The sequence below is a fragment of the Felis catus genome, chromosome D1, assembly GCF_018350175.1.
Source record: "Felis catus isolate Fca126 chromosome D1, F.catus_Fca126_mat1.0, whole genome shotgun sequence".
NCBI lineage: Eukaryota > Metazoa > Chordata > Mammalia > Carnivora > Felidae > Felis > Felis catus.
In genome coordinates, this window is record NC_058377.1 from 61,614,015 (window position 1) to 61,637,896 (window position 23,882).

Here is a 23,882-nt window from a genome sequence, read left to right on the forward strand (position 1 = left end):
GGAAATTCATTGAGAAATAGATATTTATGGATTGTTGTGGAGAAGATTACTTAAAGGAGAAAATTCAATCAGGAACTGAAAAATAAGAAAAAAGAAAGGGAATTGGTACATACTCACTATTGCTGTTTCTACCATTCCCATTCTCATTACCTAGTAGGATCTAAATCGCACTGACTGATAGGTGTCATGGGCTGTGATGTGAAAACTGCCTAAAATGCAGGCAAATTTCACAAAACAATTAAGGAGACAAGTCGAGCATCATGAATCATATGCATTTTTCCATTTTATTCTGTTTTGAGAGATTGTTACTTTGCATAAAGGAGAAGGTTGAAGACGTTAATCACAGTGCATTTTATGAATACAACATCTTTACCAGGTGAATGCGGATCTGCTTGGTCTTGGCACCATAGACAAGTGGATTGAGAAATGGGGGAACCAGCAAGTAGAGGCTAGAAAAGAGGATGTGGATATAAGGGGGAACATGAGCACCAAACCTATGTGTGAAGAAGGAGAAGAAGGCAAGGAGGTAGAGCTGGAGAAAGACACAGATGTGAGCGATGCACGTATTGAATGCTTTCAACCGAGCCTCCTTCTGGGGCAAATGAAAAACGGTGATAAATACCTGTATGTAGGACAAAGTGATGAATATGAGGTCAAACCCTGCAACGGTGAATGCCACAAACAAACCATAGATTTTGTTGACCCGTACATTTTCTGCAGCCATTTTCACAATGGCCATATGCTCACAGTAGCAGTGGGAGATGATGGTTGTATGGTAAAACTGAAACCGGAACTTTATCAGTACTAAAGATGCTACAAGAAGGGCAGCCCTGAGTGTTACCACAGCTGCTATTTGTGTGACTAGGCGGTGGGTGAAGATGGCAGAATGTCTTAGTGGATAACAGATGGCCACATAACGGTCCAGAGCCATGGCCAACAGAAGGCCTGACTCTATGCACTGAAATGTGTGGATGAGCCCCATTTGAAGCAAACAGGAATCAAAATAAATGTCTGGCACATGAAACCAGAAGATTCCAAGCATCTTGGGCACAATGCTCGTGCCAAGTACAATATCTGTGACTCCCAGCATGCCTACGAAAATGTACATGGGCTCATGGAGGCTGCGTTCTGACCTGATGATGAGAAGAAGCAAGGAGTTTCCAATCATAGCAATGAGATACATGACACAGAATGGAATCCCAATCCAGCACTGCACAGTCTCTAGGCCTGGGATCCCTATCAGCGTCAACACAGAAGGCCTGAAGACTGTGATGTTGGAAACGGTCATAATGTCCTCCGGCCTCCAGATGAAAATGAAAGAAGGTTCTCAGTCAGTGGCACTCTTCTACTCCTGTTTTAATTCAAAGTCATCATAGTGAGTCTCTGTGATTTTGGCAGAACTCTAAGATCATCTCATCCATCTCGTTTATATTATCAAAGGGAAAAGACAGATTCATATACACACACCACATTTCAGATGACCTTAGTGTTCTATTTCTTTCCCCCAAACCCTCTGAGTCAGAAACTGTCAGTTTGGACAATCACATAATCAGACTCTAACCAGTATTTTGGTTTAAAAGGCTTCCTATGAAAGAGAAGTGAGATAGAAATAGCTTCACCCAGGAACATAATATATTTAGATACCTTTATCTGTATATTATGTGTTTATGTAGGACTGGATGTCCTTTTAAAAAACTGTGAAATAGAGCTTGAGAAAAGATGATCAAATCCATGTAATTTTAATCTAAATCAAAGTTCCATGCTGATTTACATTATAAGTAAAACTTTATTTTATTTTGCCTATGTAAGTAATAGCAGAATTCTTTGAAATGAGTTGGACACTTAAAATAATGGAAATTCTGAAATACACGCTTCGGAATGACTAGAAGGGAAGAATCTCTAGAAGGCAAAGAAATCTAGAGAAACAAGGCATAGGCAAGAGGACTCATTCTTGCTGACTAGGGGATATAGGTGAACGGGTAACTTAGCCAGAAAAGAAGTTAGTTTCTGGGGTTGAAAGCGCTCAGGGTTACCATCACCAAAAGATCGGCAAGTTTAGGCTCATTGATTCCTAATAATATGCAGACCATTTGATTGCTTCACTCATATTGTGAGCTCAAGCCTAAAGAATGAATAAGAATAAAGGGGTGAAAAGACAGTCTCCTTAAGAGGAGTCCAAGATAGAAGTAGAAATGGAAGACAGAAGGCAGACCTTGGGGTTCCAGAAATGATGCAGGAGAGAGAGCGCTGTAGAGCAACTAAGGAAACTTTAGTTGCTTCAATTCCCTGATGACTGAATTTCCTCAAAACTTGGGTTCTTAGTGCCTGTATGAAAGTTCTTTCCTGATAAAGATCATTACTTTTAAGAATTGCATATCTAAAATCATGAAATTCTCAAGTTGTACAATAGAAAAATACCTGCTAGGTGCATGGGTGGCTCAGTCAGTTAAGTATCCCATTCTGTGTTGTTGTTTTTAATGTTTATTTATTTTGAGAGAGAGAATGCTAGCAGGGTAGCGGCGGGGGGGGAAGATCCACTCACAGCAGAGAGCTCCATGCAGGGCTCCAGTTCATGAGCTGTGAGGTCATGACCTTGGCCACGGTCTGAGGCTTAAGGGACTGCAACTGCGCCACTCAGGTGCCCCACACTTCCAACTTTTCATCTTGGCTCAGGTCATGATCACATGGTTAATGAGATTGAGCTCCATGTCAGGCTCTGCATTCTCTCTCCTTCTCTCTCTGCTCCTTCCCATGCTCTTCTCTAAACAAACAAACAACCAACCATTTATGAAAAAAATATTTGCTATCTTGTGAAAAACAACATTTAGTTATTTCATTCATTCCTAGTGTCTCTAACACTGTTGCATTATGTCAGCAAGCTCATGATCATCTAAACATATACTGAATGTTAGGGCCCCCAAGGTGGCTCAGCAGGTAAAGCAACTGACATTGGGCGCAGGTCATGATCTTGTGGTTCATGAGTTCAAGCCCTGTGTTGGGCTCTGTGCTGAAACCTTGGAGCCTGGAGACTATTTTGAACCCCCCCTTTCTCTCTCTCTCTCTCTCTGCTCCACCCCTGCTCATGCTCTATATCTCTCTCTCTCTATTATACATAAAGTAAATATTAAAAAAAATTAGGGGCACCTGTGTGGCTCAGTCGGTTGAGCGTCCGACTTCAGCTCAGGTCATGATCTCACATCTCCTGAGTTCAAACCCGTGTCGGGCTCTGTGCTGACAGCTTGGAGCCTGGAGCCTTCTTCCGATTCTCTCTCCCCCTCTCTCTGCCCCTAATCTACTCACATTCTGTCTCTGTGTCTCTCAAAGCTAAATATTAAAAAAAAATATTTTTAAAAATTTGAACATATACCGAATGTCATCAAATATACCAGTAATTCAGCAACAGCTGTGGTTTGTGTTGCTAAACCTCTAGTGAAGAATCATATTCAGGGGGACCACTTATGAAGACAGGCTGTATCACCTGACATGTATTTATGATAGACTAGTCAGTCAGCAAAGTCCTTGATTTCCAAAGCATAGAAATCCTTTAGAAATGATCACCTTGTCTGACCTATTCAAGAGTTAGGAGCTGACATAGGAGCATTACCTGACAGGTGCAGACGGTGGGAAGGCAGGTGGGAGAGGATCTGCATGATTACAGAGCAGGAGGGGGGGGGGGTGGAGTGGTTATCATTGGAAAAGCTGGAAATGAAACATTATGGGGTGAATTTGGCCAGAGTGAGACTTCCTTGCCCTTTCCTGTTGGGAGCCAGTTCTGCTCTTACCAGACTCTTGAAGACCAAGGTCAGTCTTCATAATACAATGACTCAGCACTCACTTGTCATCCACTCTTTCTCCTCCTGAGATTCTCATCTCATTCACTTGCATCTCATGCTGGCCATGCCTCTTCTTTCTATCTGCACCCTCTATAACAGCCCTCTTCAATGTCATGAACTCTGAGCCATTTGCTGCTGGGCTATCTGCCAATAGGCCAGAAGTATCTCTGTGAGAACCTTTCTTGCTTTTCTTCTGTTGCTGCAGAACAGACATGCTCCCTGTTCTGTCAGTTTATCTGAGATCGTGTTGGTGGGTTCATCTCCACCAAAACTCCCAGCAAGGTTTGTATCATGCTGAGGCAGGAGCATAAATTTATTGAACTCAAACTGTAGAGGAAAGCCCCTGACCACCACTTGTAATGTTCCCCAGTGAATGTGAGAAGGACCCTGTCTGAAGACAGACAGAGATTTCCTAGCCAGTAGCCCAAGCCACAGGAGGCCCAGCAGCTCATAATTAAGCCCCCTTGGGTCCAATCACATCTCATGTCTCTGAAATCATTTCTAAAACTTGCAGAATCTCCTTGCTCTCCTCTTTTCGCTTTCCCACGGGGTAAATGCAGAGAAATTAAAGTACCCATGTTATATTTTTTAAGAGTTCAGTTCCTTTCCTGCTGTCCTCCTTTGGAAAAAGATCTAAAGCACCTTTAAATGTAGGCATGTTTCTATGCCATGAATTCTATAAGTATCCTTTTGACCCATCTTTCACTTAGGCACTTCTGGAAAGAAAAGTCTGTATCCACCAGGGCTTTCTATCACATATTTCCCTCTAATTCTCTTGCAGTCTCCTTCCTCAGATTTTTATTTTATTGAAGCTATTTTTGTAAATTCAGTGATTTTCTCAGAATGACCAGTTATGATGGACATTTCTAAATCCTTCCATACTGAGCCTTGAATCAGTTGTTGCACATTGGACTGAACTTTTCTCCATCCCTCCTTTCCATATATTTCTTCCACTTTTCTTGCACTCTTCCTTCGGATTGCAGGTGTTTTATGCCTCATAGATGTGAGGGAATCACGCTATTCTGAACTTGATGCAAATAAAAGAATTATGATATATGCTTTCAAATTTCTAGAAATGTGGGGAGAAGAATTAGCATATCTTTAATCATGAGAACAAATGATGAGTTCTAAAAAAACAAACTTATATACATTGTAACTTTCTCCTTGACATGATTTACCTGATTTCCAGACCGTTTTTGTACGTTGCTAACCTTAAGAGGTACTTGACGTAATGTTGAGATGCTGGCAAGTTTAGGAAGAATACCTTCAGTATGATGAAGGAAGACATTCATAATGGATTGCAGGGAGAATAAGAGGTAGAGGTCAAAGAGCAAGGGGGCCTTGCATGCTCTTTCCACAATTCCGTCTGTAAAGGAGACTGATACCATGGCATTGAGTCATGTTGAATGCAATTGATTCAGAGGTCAGACTGTCACTTCTTGGCTAACAATAGCTCATTGTTAAGTCACCGAAAAACTTAGACTATTTTATACTTTTGTTTCCTTTTTCTTCCTCTCTTCTACTGACTTTACTTCGATAGATTTTCTTTCTTTTTTCCTAAAATTGTGAGGGTTGTGGGTCGTAGGCTAATGGATCATTTTAAAGGTTCATCATTTGCAAACGGAATTTGCAAATTATATATCTAATACGGGATTAATGCCCAGAATATACAAAAAACTCAAACAACTCAAAACCAAAAAGATAAACAACCGAATTTAAAAATAGGCAAAGGAATTAAATAATTAATCCTCTAAAGAAAATATACAAATAAAATAAATAAATAAACGCTATGGAGCCTGCTTTGGATTCTGTGTCTCCTTCTCTCTCTGCCTAACCCCCGCTTGTGCTCCGTCTCTCAAAAATAAATAAGGAAATGTAAAACACAATTAAAAAATTGAAACACTAACAAGTTTTGACAAAATAGGGAAAAATTGGAACCATCATACATTGCCAGAGGAAATGAAAAATGGTGCACATTCTGTGGAAAACAGTTTGGCAGTTTCTTAAAAACTCAGGCACAGAATTACATGTAATGCAGTAATTCCACTCCTGAGTATGTACCCCCCAAATAAGAACAGGTATTCAAAGACATACCTGTACATGGATGTTCATTGCAGCATTATTTACAGTAGGCAAATGGTGGAAGCAACCGAACTGCACATCCATAGATGAATGTAAAAAACAATGTATACACACACACACACACATATACATATACATATATATATAAAGAGAACATTATGCATCAGTATAAAGAAATGAAGGATGCTACATTCATAAAGGATGAAACATGCTACAACATGGATGACCTTTGCAAATCTTATGTTCAGTGAAATAAGCCAGACACAAAACATAAATATTATATGATTCCACCTCTACAAGTAAACAAAATCATAGAAATATAAAGTGGGTTATAGGTTAACAGGGGAGTGGGGAATTATTGCTCAGAGACATAGGGTTTCTGTTTTGGGTGATGAAAGCTTTTGCAACTGGTGGCAAATGGAACACAACATTGCAAATATGATTAATTGCTCTGAATCATACACTTAAAAATCATTGTTATCACAAACTTTATGGAACAGATATTTTGCCACAAAAAATTTTGAAAAAATATCAGCATGCAAACGATAAAATATATTAGCATTTATTGGGATTATGGGGAATTTGTAGATCATGGTGGATGCCATATTATCATTACAATGAATAATATGCAATAAACATTTCCTACATGTATTTCAGACACATGTACATTTTTGTTTACCATTTTAAATGATGTCATTTTCCACTTCATTTTTCTAATCATTCTAGCTACAATAAAACACTAATGTCTTCTCCCCCACCTCTGCCCCAGGTTTACTGAAGTATAATTGACAATCAGAAATTGCTTATAACGGATGTGTGTAACTGATGACCCAATATATGTATACATTATGAAATACTCACTAAAACGAAGCCAATCAACATATCCATCACTTCACACCTGTACCATTTTCCTATGTCTTTTTTCTCCTTTGTGATGAGACTACCCAAGGTCTACCCCTCAACAAATTTCAAACACAAAATCCAGGATAAGTAAATATGGATTAGTATGCCATTCTTGTGGAACTCTGTTGGCTTTACAAAGACTAGGAAAATAATTAAATACAGAAATAAGGAAAAATAAATTAAGACACAAAACCTAGGATTTGTCTTCTTCTTTCTCCACTTCTTATACTTCTTTAATTATATTAGCTAAAACCCCTATTATAACATGATATTCTGCAACAGTTTTGACATGGCAAACTAGTATCTTTAGCCTCTTCCCACTTTTGGATACATTTTCCTAATACCCTATGCTTCATGTCACAGCGTTTCACCATGTCTGAGACCACTTAGGGCAGAGCAGAAACCATCAGAGGAAGATTTGTTCTGACTCCGTAGTATCTCTATATCTGCTACTGCTCAGCTACCCAGGTAATGTATTCTTTAACTCGCTGGGTCTCAGAGTCTGATATTAAATGACCCGGCGTCTTCATCTCATGAAACACGGTTCTCACTTTAGCAATCTCTTAGTGCTTTTTTTTCTTCCACTTCTTCTTTTTCTTTTTTAATTGTACCTGGAAAAGTAGGTCAGTTTTCTCTAAGCCCCTCCAGGGCTCTCAGTTTCTATTGTGCATGGTATACCGTTTTTCTTACTCACTGTTACCCAGTGGGGGACTTTGTGGTCAAGAAGATGGTAGGATGGTAGGATACGGAGCATCCCCTTCAAAATTTCCAGGGCAACGACTCAGTGATTGTGCTTCTAGCAGCTAAGAACACACAGTGTACTCCTGACTCCTTCAACATCTACCAATCCCTGAGCCCTCAACCTGAAAGCTTCTCTACAATTAAGGCTGACGACTCAGTCATTGTTTATTCCTGTCATATTTCATACATTCTGGGTGGGAAATTGGTATTTCCTTAGTTCCTCACTGTCAAAAATCAAGCCTTAAAAAGTCTCCTTTTTTTAATAATTTTTTAATGTTTATCTATTTTTGAGAGACAGAGACACAGAGAAAGAGAGAGAGAGAGAGAGAGAGAGAGAGAGAGAGAGAGAGCCAGAGTGGGGGAGGAGCAGTGAGAGAGAGACACATTCTGAAGCAGGCTCCAGGCTCCTAGCTGTCAGCACAGAGACCAACACAGGGCTCAAACCTCAAACCATGAGATCATGACCTGAGCCGAAGTCAGATGCTTCACCACCTGAGCCACCCAGGCACCCCCTCAAAAAGATTTCTCTTTGAAGTCTCACTTACACCACTCATTTAATCAAATATTTTGTTATCATTCTGTACTCTATTTCCTCTGACTCCCTTTCAATCCTTGGAGAATTTACTTCTGATCCAGAATCCTATTTGCTACAACTTTTAGCAACATTTTATGTGACTTCCGTATCTATGATGATGACCCATTCCAACCATTTTTCTATGAATTATTGTTATCAGGGCTATGTTGAGTTTGGGGAGATCAGTTCTTTGATGTTTCTGTTCATAAAAGTTACCAACACCATCAAAATAAAATTTGCTTTTATTAAATTACAAATACATCATATGACATATTTCATTTAATTGTCAACCAATAAAGAAGGTACTAAAATAATTCCTCTTTAAGGGCAAGAACCAATAGTTACATAACAGGACAATTTTATTTATTTATTTATTTATTTATTTATTTATTTATTAAAAAAATTTTAACGTTTATTTATTTCTGAGACAGAGAGAGACAGAGCATGAACAGGGGAGGGGCAGAGAGAGGGAGACACAGAATCTGAAACAGGCTCCAGGCTCTGAGCTGTCAGCACAGAGCCCGACGCGGGCTTGAACTCACGAACCGTGCAATCAGACCTGAGCCTAAGTCGGTCGCTTAACCAACCGAGCCATCCAGTCGCCCAACAGGACAATTTTATACAGTTAGTGTGGGACTGGCAAACCAGGATTTCTCATATCAAAGGGTTTTTTTTTTAACTCTTAAAATAGATTTCCTTGCTCAAATTCAAGTGAATATAACATATATTTCAAACCAAAGTAGTTATCCAGGATTCCAAGGGTCAAGGCATCACGCTTTCATTTCCCACATTGATTGTTTTATATATATATATATATATATATATATATATATATATATATATATGATATATATATGACATATATATATCATATATATATATTGATATATATGTGATGTATATTACATCATGTGTATATATACATCCTATATCATATATATATATCATATATATATATCATTAACATGCATGTGTATATATGTGTGTTTTTATAATGTGTATGTATATATTACATTGTACATATATTAATATGTCTAGTGTATACAAACACACATCACATATACATAATAGAAAAACAAAGAAAAAAGGCTAACCCGGAAAAGGTTGCACGTGTTCAAGGTAATGCTTGAAAGTTCATTGTTTGTCTATCTTCAAGTGTATATAAGGTCAGATTGCACATTCTCAGAGCATGTGCTATGGCCTGCTGAAGGAGAGATTGTAAGAATACTATCTTGAATGAAGAAATTAAAGTACAATCTGGAGACAAGCTTCTATAAAATAATATTTGGTGTGAATAGAGCCTCTTTAAATACAACTATGTGTAAACATCTTATTTAGTCTTTCACTGCCTTTTTTTTGGACCTGGGTATGGTATTTTTCATCTGTTAGTCCCTCCCTTGGTGAAGTCTGTTGACACCAAGATGCTTCATTAATGATTTGGGCCCAAAGTCTTCACTATGTAGGGAACAAAGTGTTAAATTTTAAGTTGTCTATGTGGTCTCAGGTGGGTTGATTTCACTAATTATTTGTTTTCATTCAGTATCATCTATTCATTCAATAAACCTATACGATGTGCCTTTTCTACACAGTAGACTTTCTATCAGTGATTCAGAAAATATCTCATTTTAGAACTCGCATTTTAATTGCCGTAAAAGGTACAGATAGAAATAATTATTGCTTATTGTTTATTGTTTATTGTGGCTTCAAGCTCCTGGCCCAAGTATTTACTGACTGTGGTGGGACTGTTTTATATTTCAGCAGAATTTCTTTCTTTTTTTTTTTTTTTGCCAAGCAGAAGACAATATACTTTAATTGAATCATACAATGTATAAACACTTCCAGTTTTTTTTTTTTGGTAGTTATCAATTTATTATTTTCTTTTTTTTATATATATGAAATTTATTGACAAATTCGTTTCCATACAACACTCAGTGCTCATCCCAAAAGCTGCCCTCCTCAATACCCATCACCCACCCTCTCCTCCCTCCCACCCCCCATCAACCCTCAGTTTGTTCTCAGTTTTTAACAGTCTCTTATGCTTTGGCTCTCTCCCACTCTAACCTCTTTTTTTTTTTTTTCCTTCCTCTCCCCCATGGGTTCCTGTTAATTTCTCAGGGTCCACATAAGAGTGAAACCATATGGTATCTGTCTTTCTCTGTATGGCTTATTTCACTTAGCATCACACTCTCCAGTTCCATCCACGTTGCTACAAAAGGCCATATTTCATTTTTTCTCATTGCCACGTAATATTCCATTGTGTATATAAACCACAATTTCTTTATCCATTCATCAGTTGATGGACATTTAGGCTCTTTCCATAATTTGGCTATTGTTGAGAGTGCTGCTATGAACACTGGGGTTCAAGTGGCCCTATGCATCAGTACTCCTGTATCCCTTGGATAAATTCCTAGCAGTGCTATTGCTGGGTCATAGGGTAGGTCTATTTTTAATTTTCTGAGGAACCTCCACACTGCTTTCCAGAGCGGCTGCACCAATTTGCATTCCCACCAACAGTGCAAGAGGGTTCCCGTTTCTCCACATCCTCTCCAGCATCTAGAGTCTCCTGATTTGTTCATTTTGGCCACTCTGACTGGCGTGAGGTGATACCTGAGTGTGGTTTTGATTTGTATTTCCCTGATAAGGAGCGACGCTGAACATCTTTTCATGTGCCTGTTGGCCATCCGGATGTCTTCTTTAGAGAAGTGTCTATTCATGTTTTCTGCCCATTTCTTCACTGGGTTATTTGTTTTTCGGTGTGGAGTTTGGTGAGCTCTTTATAGATTTTGGATACTAGCCCTTTGTCCGATATGTCATTTGCGAATATCTTTTCCCATTCCGTTGGTTGCCTTTTAGTTTTGTTGGTTGTTTCCTTTGCTGTGCAGAAGCTTTTTATCTTCATAAGGTCCTAGTAATTCACTTTTGCTTTTAATTCCCTTGCCTTTGGGGATGTGTCGAGTAAGAGATTGCTACGGCTGAGGTCAGAGAGGTCTTTTCCTGCTTTCTCCTCTAAGGTTTTGATGGTTTCCTGTCTCACATTTAGGTCCTTTATCCATTTTGAGTTTATTTTTGTGAATGGTGTGAGAAAGTGGTCTAGTTTCAACCTTCTGCATGTTGCTGTCCAGTTCTCCCAGCACCATTTGTTAAAGAGGCTGTCTTTTTTCCATTGGATGTTCTTTCCTGCTTTGTCAAAGATGAGTTGGCCATACGTTTGTGGGTCTAGTTCTGGGGTTTCTATTTATTCCATTGGTCTATGTGTCTGTTTTTGTGCCAATACCATGCTGTCTTGATGATGACAGCTTTGTAGTAGAGGCTAAAGTCTGGGATTGTGATGCCTCCTGCTTTTGTCTTCTTCTTCAAAATTCCTTTGGCTATTCGGGGCCTTTTGTGGTTCCATGTGAATTTTAGGATTGCTTGTTCTAGTTTCGAGAAGAATGCTGGTGCCATTTGGTTGGGATTGCATTGAATGTGTAGATAGCTTTGGGTAGTATTGACATTTTGACAATATTTATTTTTCCAATCCATGAGCAGGGAATGTCTTTCCATTTCTTTAAATCTTCTTCAATTTCCTTCATAAGCTTTCTATAGTTTTCAGCATACAGATCCTTTACATCTTTGGTTAGATTTATTCCTAGGTATTTTATGCTTCTTGGTGCAATTGTGAATGGGATCAGTTTCTTTATTTGTCTTTCTGTTGCTTCATTGTTAGTGTATAAGAATGCAACTCATTTCTGTACATTGATTTTGTATCCTGCAACTTTGCTGAATTCCTGTATCAGTTCTAGCAGACTTTTGGTGGAGTCTGTCGGATTTTCCATGTATAATATCATGTCATCTGCAAAAAGCGAAAGCTTGACTTCATCTTTGCCAATTTTGATGCCTTTGATTTTGTTTTGTTGTCTGATTGCTGATGCTAGAACTTCCAGCACTATGTTAAACAGCAGCGGTGAGAGTGGACATCCTTGTCATGTTCCTGATCTCAGGGAAAAAGCTCTCAGTTTTTCCCCGTTGAGGATGATGTCAGCTGTGGGCTTTTCATAAATGGCTTTTATGATCTTTAAGTATGTTCCTTCTATCCTGACTTTCTCAAGGGTTTTTATTAAGAAAGGGTGCTGGATTTTGTCAAAGGCCTTTTCTGCATCAATTGACAGGATCATATGGTTCTTCTCTTTTTTTTTGTTAATGTGATGTATCACGTTGATTGATTTGCGAATGTTGAACCAGCCCTGCATCCCAGGAATGAATCCCACTTGATCATGGTGAATAATTCTTTTTATATGCCATTGAATTCGATTTGCTAGTATCTTATTGAGAATTTTTGCATCCATATTCATCAGGGATATTGGCCTGTAGTTCTCTTTTTTTACTGGGTCTCTGTCTGGTTTAGGAATCAAAGTAATACTGGCTTCATAGAATGAGTCTGGAAGTTTTCCTTCCCTTTCTATTTCTTGGAATAGCTTGAGAAGGATACGTATTATCTATGCTTTAAACGTCTGGTAGAACTCCCCTGGGAAGCCATCTGGTCCTGGACTCTTATTTGTTGGGAGATTTTTGATAACCGATTCAATTTCTTCGCTGGTTATGGGTCTGTTCAAGCTTTCTATTTCCTCCTGATTGAGTTTTGGAAGAGTGTGGGTGTTCAGGAATTTGTCCATTTCTTCCAGGTTGTCCAATTTGTTGGCATATAATTTTTCATAGTATTCCCTGATAATTGTTTGTATCTCTGAGGGATTGGTTGTAACAATTCCATTTTCATTCATGATTTTATCTATTTGGGTCATCTTCCTTTTCTTTTTGAGAAGCCTGGCTAGAGGTTTGTCAATTTTGCTTATTTTTTCAAAAAACCAACTCTTGATTTCATTGATCTGCTCTACAGTTTTTTTAGATTCTATATTGTTTATTTCTGTTCTGATCTTTATTATTTCTCTTCTTCTGCTGGGTTTAGGCTCCCTTTGCTGTTCTGCTTCTAGTTCCTTTAGGTGTGCTGTTAGATTTTGTATTTGGGATTTTTCTTGTTTCTTGAGATAGGCCTGGATTGCAATGTATTTTCCTCTCAGGACTGCCTTCGCTGTGTCCCAAAGCATATGGATTGTTGTATTTTCATTTTCGTTTGTTTCCATATATTTTTTAATTTCTTCTCTAATTGCCTGGTTGACCCACTCATTCGTTAGTAGGGTGTTCTTTAATCTCCATGCTTTTGGAGGTTTTCCAGACTTTTTTCTGTGGTTGATTTCAAGCTTCATAGCATTGTGGTCTGAAAGTATGCATGGTATAATTTCAATTCTTGTAAACTTATGAAGGGCTGTTTTGTGACCCAGTATATGATCTCTCTTGGAGAATGTTCCATGTGCACGCGAGAAGAAAGTATATTCTGTTGCTTTGGGATGTAGAGTTCTAAATATATCTGTCAAGTCCATCTGATCCAATGTCTCATTCAGGGCCCTTGTTTCTTTATTGACCGTGTGTCTAGATGATCTATCCATTTCTGTAAGTGGGGTGTTAAAGTCCCCTGCAATTACCACATTCTTATCAATGATGTTGCTTATGTTTATGAGTAATTGTTTTATATATTTGGGGGCTCCGGTATTTGGCGCATAGACATTTATAATTGTTAGCTCTTCCTGATGGATAGACCCTGTAACTATATTATAATGTCCTTCTTCATCTCTTGTTACAGCCTTTAATTTAAAGTCTAGTTTGTCTGATATAAGTATGGCTACTCCAGCTTTTTTTTGACTTCCAGTGGCATGATAAATAGTTCTCCATCCCCTCACTCTCAATCTAAAGGTGTCCTCAGGTCTAAAATGAGTCTCTTGTAGACAGCAAATAGATGGGTCTTGTTTTTTTATCCATTCTGATACCCTATGTCTTTTGGTTGGCGCATTGAATCCATTTACATTCAGTGTTATTATAGAAAGATACGGGTTTAGAGTCATTGTGATGTCTGTATGTTTTATGCTTGTAGTGATGTCTCTGGGACTTTGTCTCACAGGGTCCCCCTTAGGGTCTCTTGTAGGGCTGGTTTAGTGGTGACAAATTCCTTCAGTTTTTGTTTGTTTGGGAAGACCTTTATCTCTCCTTCTATTCTAAATGACAGACTTGCTGGATAAAGGATTCTCAGCTGCATATTTTTTCTGTCTAGCACCCTGAAAATCTCGTGCCAATTCTTTCTGGCCTGCCAAGTTTCAAAAGAGAGATCAGTCACGAGTCTTATAGGTCTCCCTTTATATGTGAGGGCACGTTTACCCCTTGCTGCTTTCAGAATTTTCTCTTTATCCTTGTATTTTGCCAGTTTCACTATGATATGTCGTGCAGAAGATCGATTCAAGTTATGTCTGAAGGGAGTTCTCTATGCCTCTTGGATTTCAATGCCTTTTTCCTTCCCCAGTTCAGGAAAGTTCTCAGCTATTATTTCTTCAAGTACCCTTCAGCACCATTCCCTCTCTCTTCCTCCTCTGGGATACTAATTATGCGTATATTATTTCTTTTTAGTGTATCACTTAGTTCTCTAATTTTCCCCTCATACTCCTGGATTTTTTTATCTCTCTTTTTCTCAGCTTCCTCTTTTTCCATAACTTTATCTTCTAGTTCACCTATTCTCTCCTCTGCCTCTTCAATCCGAGCCGTGGTGGTTTCCATTTTGTTATGCATTTCGTTTAAAGCATTTTTCAGCTCCTCGTGACTGTTCCTTAGTCTCTTGATCTCTGTAGCAAGAGATTCTCTGCTGTCCTGTATACTGTTTTCAAGCCCAGCGATTAATTTTATGACTATTATTCTAAATTCACTTTCTGTTATATTATTTAAATCCTTTTTGATCAGCTCATTAGCTGTTGTTATTTCCTGGAGATTCTTCTGAGGGGAATTCTTCCGCTGGTCATTTTGGATAGCCCCTGGTGTGGTGAGGACCCTAGGGCACTTCCCCTGTGCTGTGGTGTATAACTGGAGTTGGTGGGCGGGCCGGGGTCCGACCTGATGTCTGCCCCCAGCCCACCGCTGGGGCCACAGTCAGACTGGTGTGTGCCTTCTCTTCCCCTCTCCTAGGGGCGGATTCACTGTGGGGTGGCGTGGCCCATCTGGGCTACTTGCACACTGCCAGGCTTGTGATGCTGGGGATCTGGCGTATTAGCTGGGATGGGTAGGCAAGTTGCACAGGGGCAGGAGGGGCAGGCTTACCTCGCTTCTCCATTGGTGATCCACTTCAGGAGGGACCCTATGGCAGTAGGAGGGAGTCAGATCCGCTGCAGGAGGTTTGGCTCCCCAGAAGCACAGAGTTGGGTGTTTGTGCGGAGGGAACAAGTTCCCTGGCAGGAACTGGTTCTCTTTGGGATTTTGGCTGGGGGATGGGCGGGGGAGATGGCCTTGGCGAGTGCCTTTGTTCCCCACCAACTGAGCTCTGTAGTCCGGGGGCTCAGCAGCTCTCCCTCCCTTTGTCCTCCAGCCTTCCCGCTTTCTGAGCAGAGCTGTTAACTTATGACCTCCCAGACGCTAAGTCGCGCTTGCTGTTGGAACACAGTCCACCCGGCCCCTCCGCTTTTGCAAGCCAGACTCGGGGGTTCTGCTTGGCCGGCGAGCCGCCCCTCCGCCCCGGCTCCCTCCCTTCAGTCGTGGAGCGCGCACCGCCTCGCCGCCCTTCCTACCCTCTTCCGTGGGCCTCTCGTCTGCGTTTGGCTCCCGCGACTCCGTTCTGCTAATCCTCTGGCGGTTTTCTGGGTTATTTAGGCAGGTGTAGGTGGAATCTAAGTGATCAGCAGGACGCGCGGTGAGCCCAGCGTCCTCCTAAGCCGCCATCTTGCCGCTATCTCAGCAGAATTTCAACTGTTTCTACAAACACTCAATGACTCACTATTTTCGCTTCCCAGATCTACCCAAGACAATTCCATCTGGGTTTAACCCTAAAATATGTTTTTCTTAGTGTTATCTTGTGTATGCTTAAGAATAAGTTAAAATGCAAGATAATAGGATATCTAGGAGAATTGAGAATATCATTCATTTATTTTTCTCAACAATTTTAAGTGCTTTAGGGAAATACATTGGAAACTTTGGCATTTATTATCCTTCTACGTTTATTGAGAGTTACTTATGGATTCTCTTTATTCCCGTTGCTCATTCAGTTTGTGTGTGTGCGTGTGTGTGCGTGTGTGTGTGTATGTGTGTATGTGAGTGAGAAAGAGAGAGAGAAAAGTTGGGGGGTGGTTATTCAGAAATAGCCAGCATTTCACATTATTCTTCATTTTAACAATGTGTGCTGATGGGGGACAAAAGCAAAATTATTCGGTCTTGAATCTGTTTGGTCTTCACCCCATAAATGATGGGGTTTACCATAGGGGGCACTACCACATAGAGGTTGGCTACCAGGATGTAGATGTGCTGAGGGATGGTTTTACCCCCAAAACGATGGGCAAAAAAGGAAAATAATGCTGGGGCATAAAACATAAGTATGACACAGATGTGGGAACCACATGTGTTGAGGGCCTTGAATCTAGCAGACCAGGAAGGTATCTGAAACACTGTGCAAAGGATCATCGCATAGGACATAATGATGAACACAATGTCTAGTCCTGTAGACAGTAGGACCACAGTCAGGCCATAAATGATGTTGACACTGATATTGTCACATGCCAATCTGGCAATGCCCATGTGCTCACAGTAGGAATGGGGAATGATGTTTCTCCCACAATACGTAAGTCGGTGTACCGGGAAGATGAATGGAAAACAGATGATAAAGCTCCTGACCACAGCTGTGATGCCAAATTTCCCAGTGGCTGAGGAGGTTAAGATTGTGGTATATCTCAGTGGGTGACAGATGGCCACATAGCAGTCAAATGCCATGGCCAGGAGAATAGCAGATTCTACCACAAAGAGGAAATGGATGAAGAACATCTGAGATACACAACTACCAAAGGATATATCCATGGAATGGAACCAGAAGATGGCCAGCATCTTGGGGGCTGTGGCTGTGGAGAGCAGGACAACTGATAAGGCCAGCATGGAAAGGAAGACATACATAGGCTCATGGAGATGGCGCTCAGTTACAATCAGGAAGATCAAGAAGATGTTGCCTATGACAGCCAAAATGTACATAGAACAGATAGGGATGGAGATCCAGGTATGAGAATCTTCCAGTCCTAGGATTCCAGTCAGGACATACCACATTGTAAGAGAAAGGGGCCATCTGGGGCAGTATATTCCAGACCTAGCATCTGGATTAAAGACCACAGGGCTGACTGAGGATTGAGGAGCAGCACCACTTTTGGTTGAATGACGTCTGATTACATTGTTTTGCAATATATTCTTCTCTGTGAAAAGATAGTGAGACGTTAATGCGCCTAAAATTGCACTCTGACTCCTTCCATGGAAGAATTAAGTCATATCTTGGGAAAAAATGCTTCACATTAATAAGTGCTTCATATGTGCCATAGCACTTTATAAATATCACCTTATTAAATCTTCACAATAGCCTGTTGAAAAGACCTTTACAATGATCCTCAACATGGATACTGTTGTTATTCCAACAGATGCAAAAATATTCCACAGACTTTCAGCTTCTTGTCCCAGGTCCCATTGGATTCAGGGTCAGACAGCATAGATTTGAAACCTCTGATCGCAGCCACCACCCGCTACTCCCTATAAAAATAAAACTAGACACAAAAACATGTCATCAAAATGTTCACTGATCGTATCCCTGAAGTATTATACTTCTTAAGGAAGAGGGAGGGAATTCATTTTTAACTAAATACATTTTGGGCAATACAGTACATATGCTCTTCTCAACCTTGATGGGCCGCTGGAATGATGCTAAGGGCCATGATAGGCACTAAACATCTACAGGTGACTTCATTGATTCTTGTCAGCTAATCAACATATTTCTTAAAATTATACGATGAATATTAAAAATCTAAAGAATATGCAGCCTCAAACTGAGTTGGACTCTTAAATGGATGGATATGCCTGACAAGTTGTGAAGGAAAAATTCACTGTCCCCTTTGGGTCCCTGCTTGAAAATTAGACAATATATTACTTCAAAATACCCCCAAGCAGGAAGTAACAGGGTTTCACATTAGGAAGTGGGGTCCCCAGGCCTTCAATAAAAGGGAGGGAGGGTAATCTACTGGTTACTACTTTTCTGTAGTTGCAACAGAATGCATAAAAGCAAGGCATGTGTTGGGTGAAATGCCAGAGAGGAGATAGCCCATTTGAGTGGGGTGTGTGTGTGAGGGGGCGTATTCCTATGAATACATAGCTATAAGTGAGGGTATAAACATGGATACAAAGCAGGTGGATGACAAGTGGCTTCCATCCTCCCCCTGTCCCCATTCTCAAATCAAAGGGGGCTGAATGTATTTGCTTAAGAGGAACATGGGCTTAAGAGATGTCTGCCTTTTTACCTCTTGATTGCATTGGAGTCAGTATCATTGTGCAGCATAGTTTTACCACCTTTACTTTCAGTTTTTATTAGGTGTTCAATATTCCAGTACTTCATATCATATGATTGAAATATTTGGAATCCATTTCTTTCTTTTTCTTTTTTTTTTAACTGAAGTATAGTTGATATGCAATGTAGCATTAGTTTCAAGTGTACCACACTGTGATTCCACAAGTCTATATGTTATAGTATGGAGAGAAGGTGACTATGGAGATGAACCCAAAGGCACCAGGCATGGGACTGAAGTCCGTGGACTTTTCAACTCAGTTGAGGCTGAATTCTTAGTTGAATGCTGCCTATTGAGGTGCCACAGCCCACTCCTTATGGAAACAGAACCATACGGTCAAGCCTTACCTGGATTGTTGACCCACAGAATTGTAAGAAACAATAAGTCATTGTTGTTTGGAGACACTAAGTTTGGGGATGGTTTGTTACACAAGAGATGACAATTATAACACAGCAAATATTTTGAAATGATTTCATAATTTTTTTTTGGTCCTGACTTCAATTTGTTAAATTTAACTTTTTTTTAAGTTTATTTATTTTTGAGAGAAAGCAAGCATGAATGGGAGAGGGCCAGAGAAAGAGGGAGAGAGGGAGAGAATCCCAAGCAAACTCTGTGCTATCAGCAGGGAGCCTGATGTGGGGCTTGAACCCACTAACCACAAGATCATGACCTGAGATGAAATCAAGAGTTGGCAGCTTAACAAACTGAGCCACCCAGTCACCCCAACTTTAAACGATTCTTATATCATATGATCTATTTCTTGTCTATTTCTCTCCTGTCTTTATTTTCTTATTTTATTCCCATATCTACCAATTATTCATTGAGAGAATGACTTCAGATCGAAGTCATTGTAGTTTCTCTAGGACACACCGGTGTGTGAGTGTGTCTCTGTGTATTGTGTGGGTGTTCATGCAGGGGAGACAGAGCATTTATCACCAGAAACATTTTTACTTTTATGTTTATTTTTATTTTTATTTTCTATTTTCGACAGAAGCTCTTCACTGAAAATGTTTCCTGTTTTCCAGGAATATTGATAACAGTTGTATAAGGAAGAGTGAGGGGGTTCTTTCAGAGTAAGGTGGTTACTAGTTTTTTGTCAGTTTTAACTGACTACCATTTCTGTCATGGTTTTTCCTCCCACAAAATCAACAATTGCTCAAGAGTGCTTTCAAGCCTATGTCCATGCACTTTCAACTACTCCTATTAATTCCCCATTTGAGGAATGTTTGACTCAAAAGGCCTCAGATCTGTTCTCACTACTTTCCTTTACTGGGTGGACTCTCTTTTTTGGCATTTGTGTCAGGGTTTGTGGTATTTCCAGTGTTTTCCCTAACAGTAGGCTACTGTCCCCCAACCCTCTCTCCCTAGACAGTCTTTTGGGTGTGGCTTGGGGGCTGGCTCAGAAAGTAGGAGATTGTTTTTCTCCCTATACATGAAAATATGGGTTGGCTCTTCTGCTCCTTATCGATTGAGGGAGGGCAAGGAACGTGTAAACATACTGAGATACAAGTGTCTACTGTTATCGTCAGGATCCCAGTAGCTTTCCTCAACATTTCACAGGGATTTTATGCTATCTTCTAGATCCTGTGTTACGGTGGAAATCGGCAAGGGCATTCTGTTTTCCAATCCTACAGGTATCAGCTGTTTGTTTACTAACGTATTCGTTTCCCTTTTGAAGCTACTAGTGTGTCCTTTTTACTACTCCCATTTTATATAAAAACTTAATGATTGCATGTCTGATTTGTAAACAATGGAGCCAATATTGATGCATTACTATTAACCAAAGCCCACAGTTTACATCAAGATTCACTTTCTCTGTTACAGTTCTATGGTTCTGATAAGTACAGGTCTATCCAAGAGTAGAACTTTCCTATGGAACAATTCCTGAGCTGAAATGGCATAAAACAAAGAAGCAATTACCATTAATTCATATGCAAAATTGTTTTAGCATGTCCAGTCCCCCAAAATAATCTCTGTTAAGGTTTTCTGGCACCTTCAGACATGTCTTGCTAACAGATGCACAAAATTAATATGGATAAAGCACAGATGCTCAGAGAAATGGTTCAGAACTCTGGGGGGTTGATGCTGTGATGTTGAGTGTGGGTCCCCAGGAAGGCTGGCCTCCTCTCGCTCCCTCTGTAATGGCTCAATGCAAAACACACACTGGACGCTTGTTTTGCTTTTTTTGTAAAAGTGAAAATACTCTTCAGAGTTCTTTCAAGTGGTGACAACAGGTACTGAGGTAGGTCTTTCCAAAGAGCTAAGGGGCATAACGTGAACTTTCAAAAAGTGGGGGATACCTGTACATAATGTCGTATACCCTCCATCACAGTATCATACAGATCACTTTCACTACTCTACAATTCCCTGTGCTCCACCCATTCAACCCTCCCTCTCTCTTCCTACACTCCTGGCTACACTAATCTTTATGCTATTTCTAATTTGTATAGTTTTGCCTTTTCCAGAATGTCATATAGTTGGAATCATATACAGATGTAACCTTCTCTGGATGGCTTCTTTCACTCAAAACTGCATTAAGGCTCTTCCATGTCTTTTCATAGCTTGATAGGTCTCTTTTTTTAAAATTTTTTTTAATGTTTGTTTGCTTTTGAGACAGAGAGAGACAGAGTGTGAGCAGAAGAGGGGCAGAGAGAAAGAGGGAGACAGAATCCGAAGCAGGCTCCAGGCTCCACGCTGTCAGCACAGAGCCCGATGCGGGGCTCAAGCTCACAAGCTGTGAGATCATGACCTGAGTCAAAGTCAGACTCCTAGCCAACCGAGCCACCCAGGCCCCCCCCCCCCAGATGGTATTTTTAATACCTGTGGTAGGTCTGTCAGTTCTCAATGTGAGGACCCTAGCTGATGGCTCTAAAATTGCCATCCTCCCTAGGAAGGGGGTTAGTTTTTTATGTTAGTGCTCCAAGATAGAGAGGCCTATGTAAAGCATACAATCCAAAGCACAAACTTTCGTAACTTGTTCCTTTCTGTGTAAAACCCAGTAATCAGGAAGTGTATTTTCATCAGCTTCCTTCCTTCCTTTTCCTTCCTTTGACCCCCTTCCACTGGGTTATGGATTTTTTTTTCTTTTTTTTTTTTTTCGTTTATTTATTTTTGGGACAGAGAGAGACAGAGCATGAATGGGGGAGGGGCAGAGAGAGAGGGAGACACAGAATCGGAAACAGGCTCCAGGCTCTGAGCCATCATCAGCCCAGAGCCCGACGCGGGGCTCGAACTCACGGACCGCGAGATCGTGACCTGGCTGAAGTCGGATGCTTAACCGGCTGCGCCACCCAGGCGCCCCCTGGGTTATGGATTTTAAGACAATCTGAAGTTCTTCACAAGTCTCATCATTATAGTCCAATTACCCAGTTCTAGAACCAGCTGTGATTTCTGAGTATGTACCAGATATTTTCAAGCCCATTGTCCACAGCCATTGGTTCCAACTATTTTGGCTCATATTCCTACAAGTTGCCATAATCTTAGGTACAGATACTCAGAGCCTTGATGAATAGAGTCTTCAAATGGACCTTCCCACTCCTCATATTAAACATGACTCTCCAGGGGCGCCTGGGTGGCGCAGTCGGTTAAGCGTCCGACTTCAGCCAGGTCACGATCTCGCGGTCCGTGAGTTCGAGCCCCGTGTCAGGCTCTGGGCTGATGGCTCAGAGCCTGGAACCTGTTTCTGATTCTGTGTCTCCCTCTCTCTCTGCCCCTCCCCCGTTCATGCTCTGTCTCTCTCTATCCCAAAAAAAAATAAACGTTAAAAAAAAAAAACAAAAAAAAAAACAAAAAACAAAACATGACTCTCCAACCAACGACTCAGGTGTGTTAGGTATATGTCTCTGTTCTGTTAACTCCACATAAGTTCACATCAGTCCTCCCAGCATGCCTGGCAGGGCAGAACATATCCTGCAGTTGCAGAGGCCCCTGGAGTCAGTGCTGAGCAAAGGTGATTATGTAGCATCAAGACATTGAAGGGAAGCTTGTCTAGCCGCTGAGCGATGTGTGCTCAAAGATGATCCGTGAGACATAACATGACCTCTGCCGACTCAGTAGCTAACTCTCATTTCATTCTAAAACTGGGTCATACGGATCTTGTGCAATTGGCACATGCCAAGGTGCTTTGCTCTGTCCAGGAACTATTTATTTTCCCACTTTTAAGCGGTTGGAAACTAAAGTGTGTCTTTTTGCTTTCTACACTGACTACTTAATTGAATGGAACAATAACAAGGAGAGAAATATATAAACACAAGTCTGAAATAAAAATTTTAAGTACAGGGGCACCTGGGTGGCTCAGTTCGTTAAGCATCTGACTTCGGCTCAGGTCATGATTTTGGAGTTCGTGGGTTCAAGCCCCGTCTCCGGCTCTGTGCTGACAGCTCAGAGCCTGGAGCCTGCTTCGGAGTCTGTGTCTCCCTCTCTCTCTGCCCCTCCCCTGCTCATGCTCTGTCTCTCTCTGTCTCAAAAATAAATAGAAATAACATTAAAAAATTAAAAATAAAATTTAAGTACATAGACTTAGGTTTATATCTAAAAATATTAAGAAATACTTGCTTCCTTGGTGTAAGATTACTCTGATGCATTAATCTGCTGAGTATTAGCTAACACTTTCCTCCTTAGGTACCTAAGAGATTTTAATAATATTAAACCAATTATTTTCTCTTTATCTCTGCACAGATACCTTTTTCCTTTCTTTCTTCCCTTCTTTTGAAAATTGAACTATATTACTTAGAAGGGAACCTATTTATGTTTTATATATATATATTTTTTAAATAAGAATCAATCAGGGGCACCTGGGTGGCTCAGTTGGTTAAGCGTCCAACTTCGGCTCAGGTCATGATCTCACAGTCTGTGAGTTCGAGCCCCTTGTCGGGCTCTGTGCTGCCAGCTCAGAGCCCGGAGCCTGTTTCAGATTCTGTGTCTCCCTCTTTCTCCCTCCTCCCCCACTCATGCTCTGTCTCTCTCTTCTCAAAAATAAATATATGTTAAAAAATTTTAAAAAAATAAATCAGAATCAATCATAAGCCTAAAGTTTCATCTGCTCAGATTATTCCCCTATTTAGATTTAAAAGTGAAGGATTTGGAGCCAAATCCACTCCCACATATGGAGTCTACATATAAAATATAACAAGTGAGGATTCCAATTTAAGGTAGATGTGATGGATGCCTGACTGGCTCAGTTGGTGGAACATTCAACTCTTGATTTGGGGTTGTAAGTTCAAGCCCATGTTAAGTATAGAAATTACTTTAAATCTTTAAAAAATAAATAAAGTAGATGTGGGGAAAATTGAATCCATAGTCATATTCCATTTTATGTGCTCT

The 23,882-nt window shown here is 40.4% G+C and overlaps 2 protein-coding genes across 2 annotated transcripts; both read right to left on the reverse strand.

Annotated features, from left to right (window-relative positions):
* Nucleotides 1-352: 352 nt before the first annotated feature.
* Nucleotides 353-1,408, reverse strand: LOC101094995 (olfactory receptor 52A1-like). Its single transcript, XM_045038122.1, has one exon. The coding sequence runs from the start codon at nt 1,286-1,288 to the stop codon at nt 353-355; it is 936 nt and encodes a 311-aa protein (XP_044894057.1). The 5' UTR covers nt 1,289-1,408.
* A 14,874-nt stretch (nt 1,409-16,282) lies between these two features.
* LOC123380271 (olfactory receptor 52Z1-like) lies at nt 16,283-17,286 on the reverse strand. Its single transcript, XM_045038123.1, has one exon. It carries the CDS (start codon nt 17,281-17,283, stop codon nt 16,363-16,365), a length of 921 nt encoding a protein of 306 aa, XP_044894058.1. The 5' UTR covers nt 17,284-17,286; the 3' UTR covers nt 16,283-16,362.
* Nucleotides 17,287-23,882: the final 6,596 nt, after the last annotated feature.

Coding starts and splice junctions, on each gene's coding strand:
- LOC101094995 (XM_045038122.1), bottom strand. CDS start 1,288: ATGACCGTTTCCAACATCACAGTCTTCAGGCCTTCTGTGTTGACGCTG.
- LOC123380271 (XM_045038123.1), bottom strand. CDS start 17,283: ATGTGGTATGTCCTGACTGGAATCCTAGGACTGGAAGATTCTCATACC.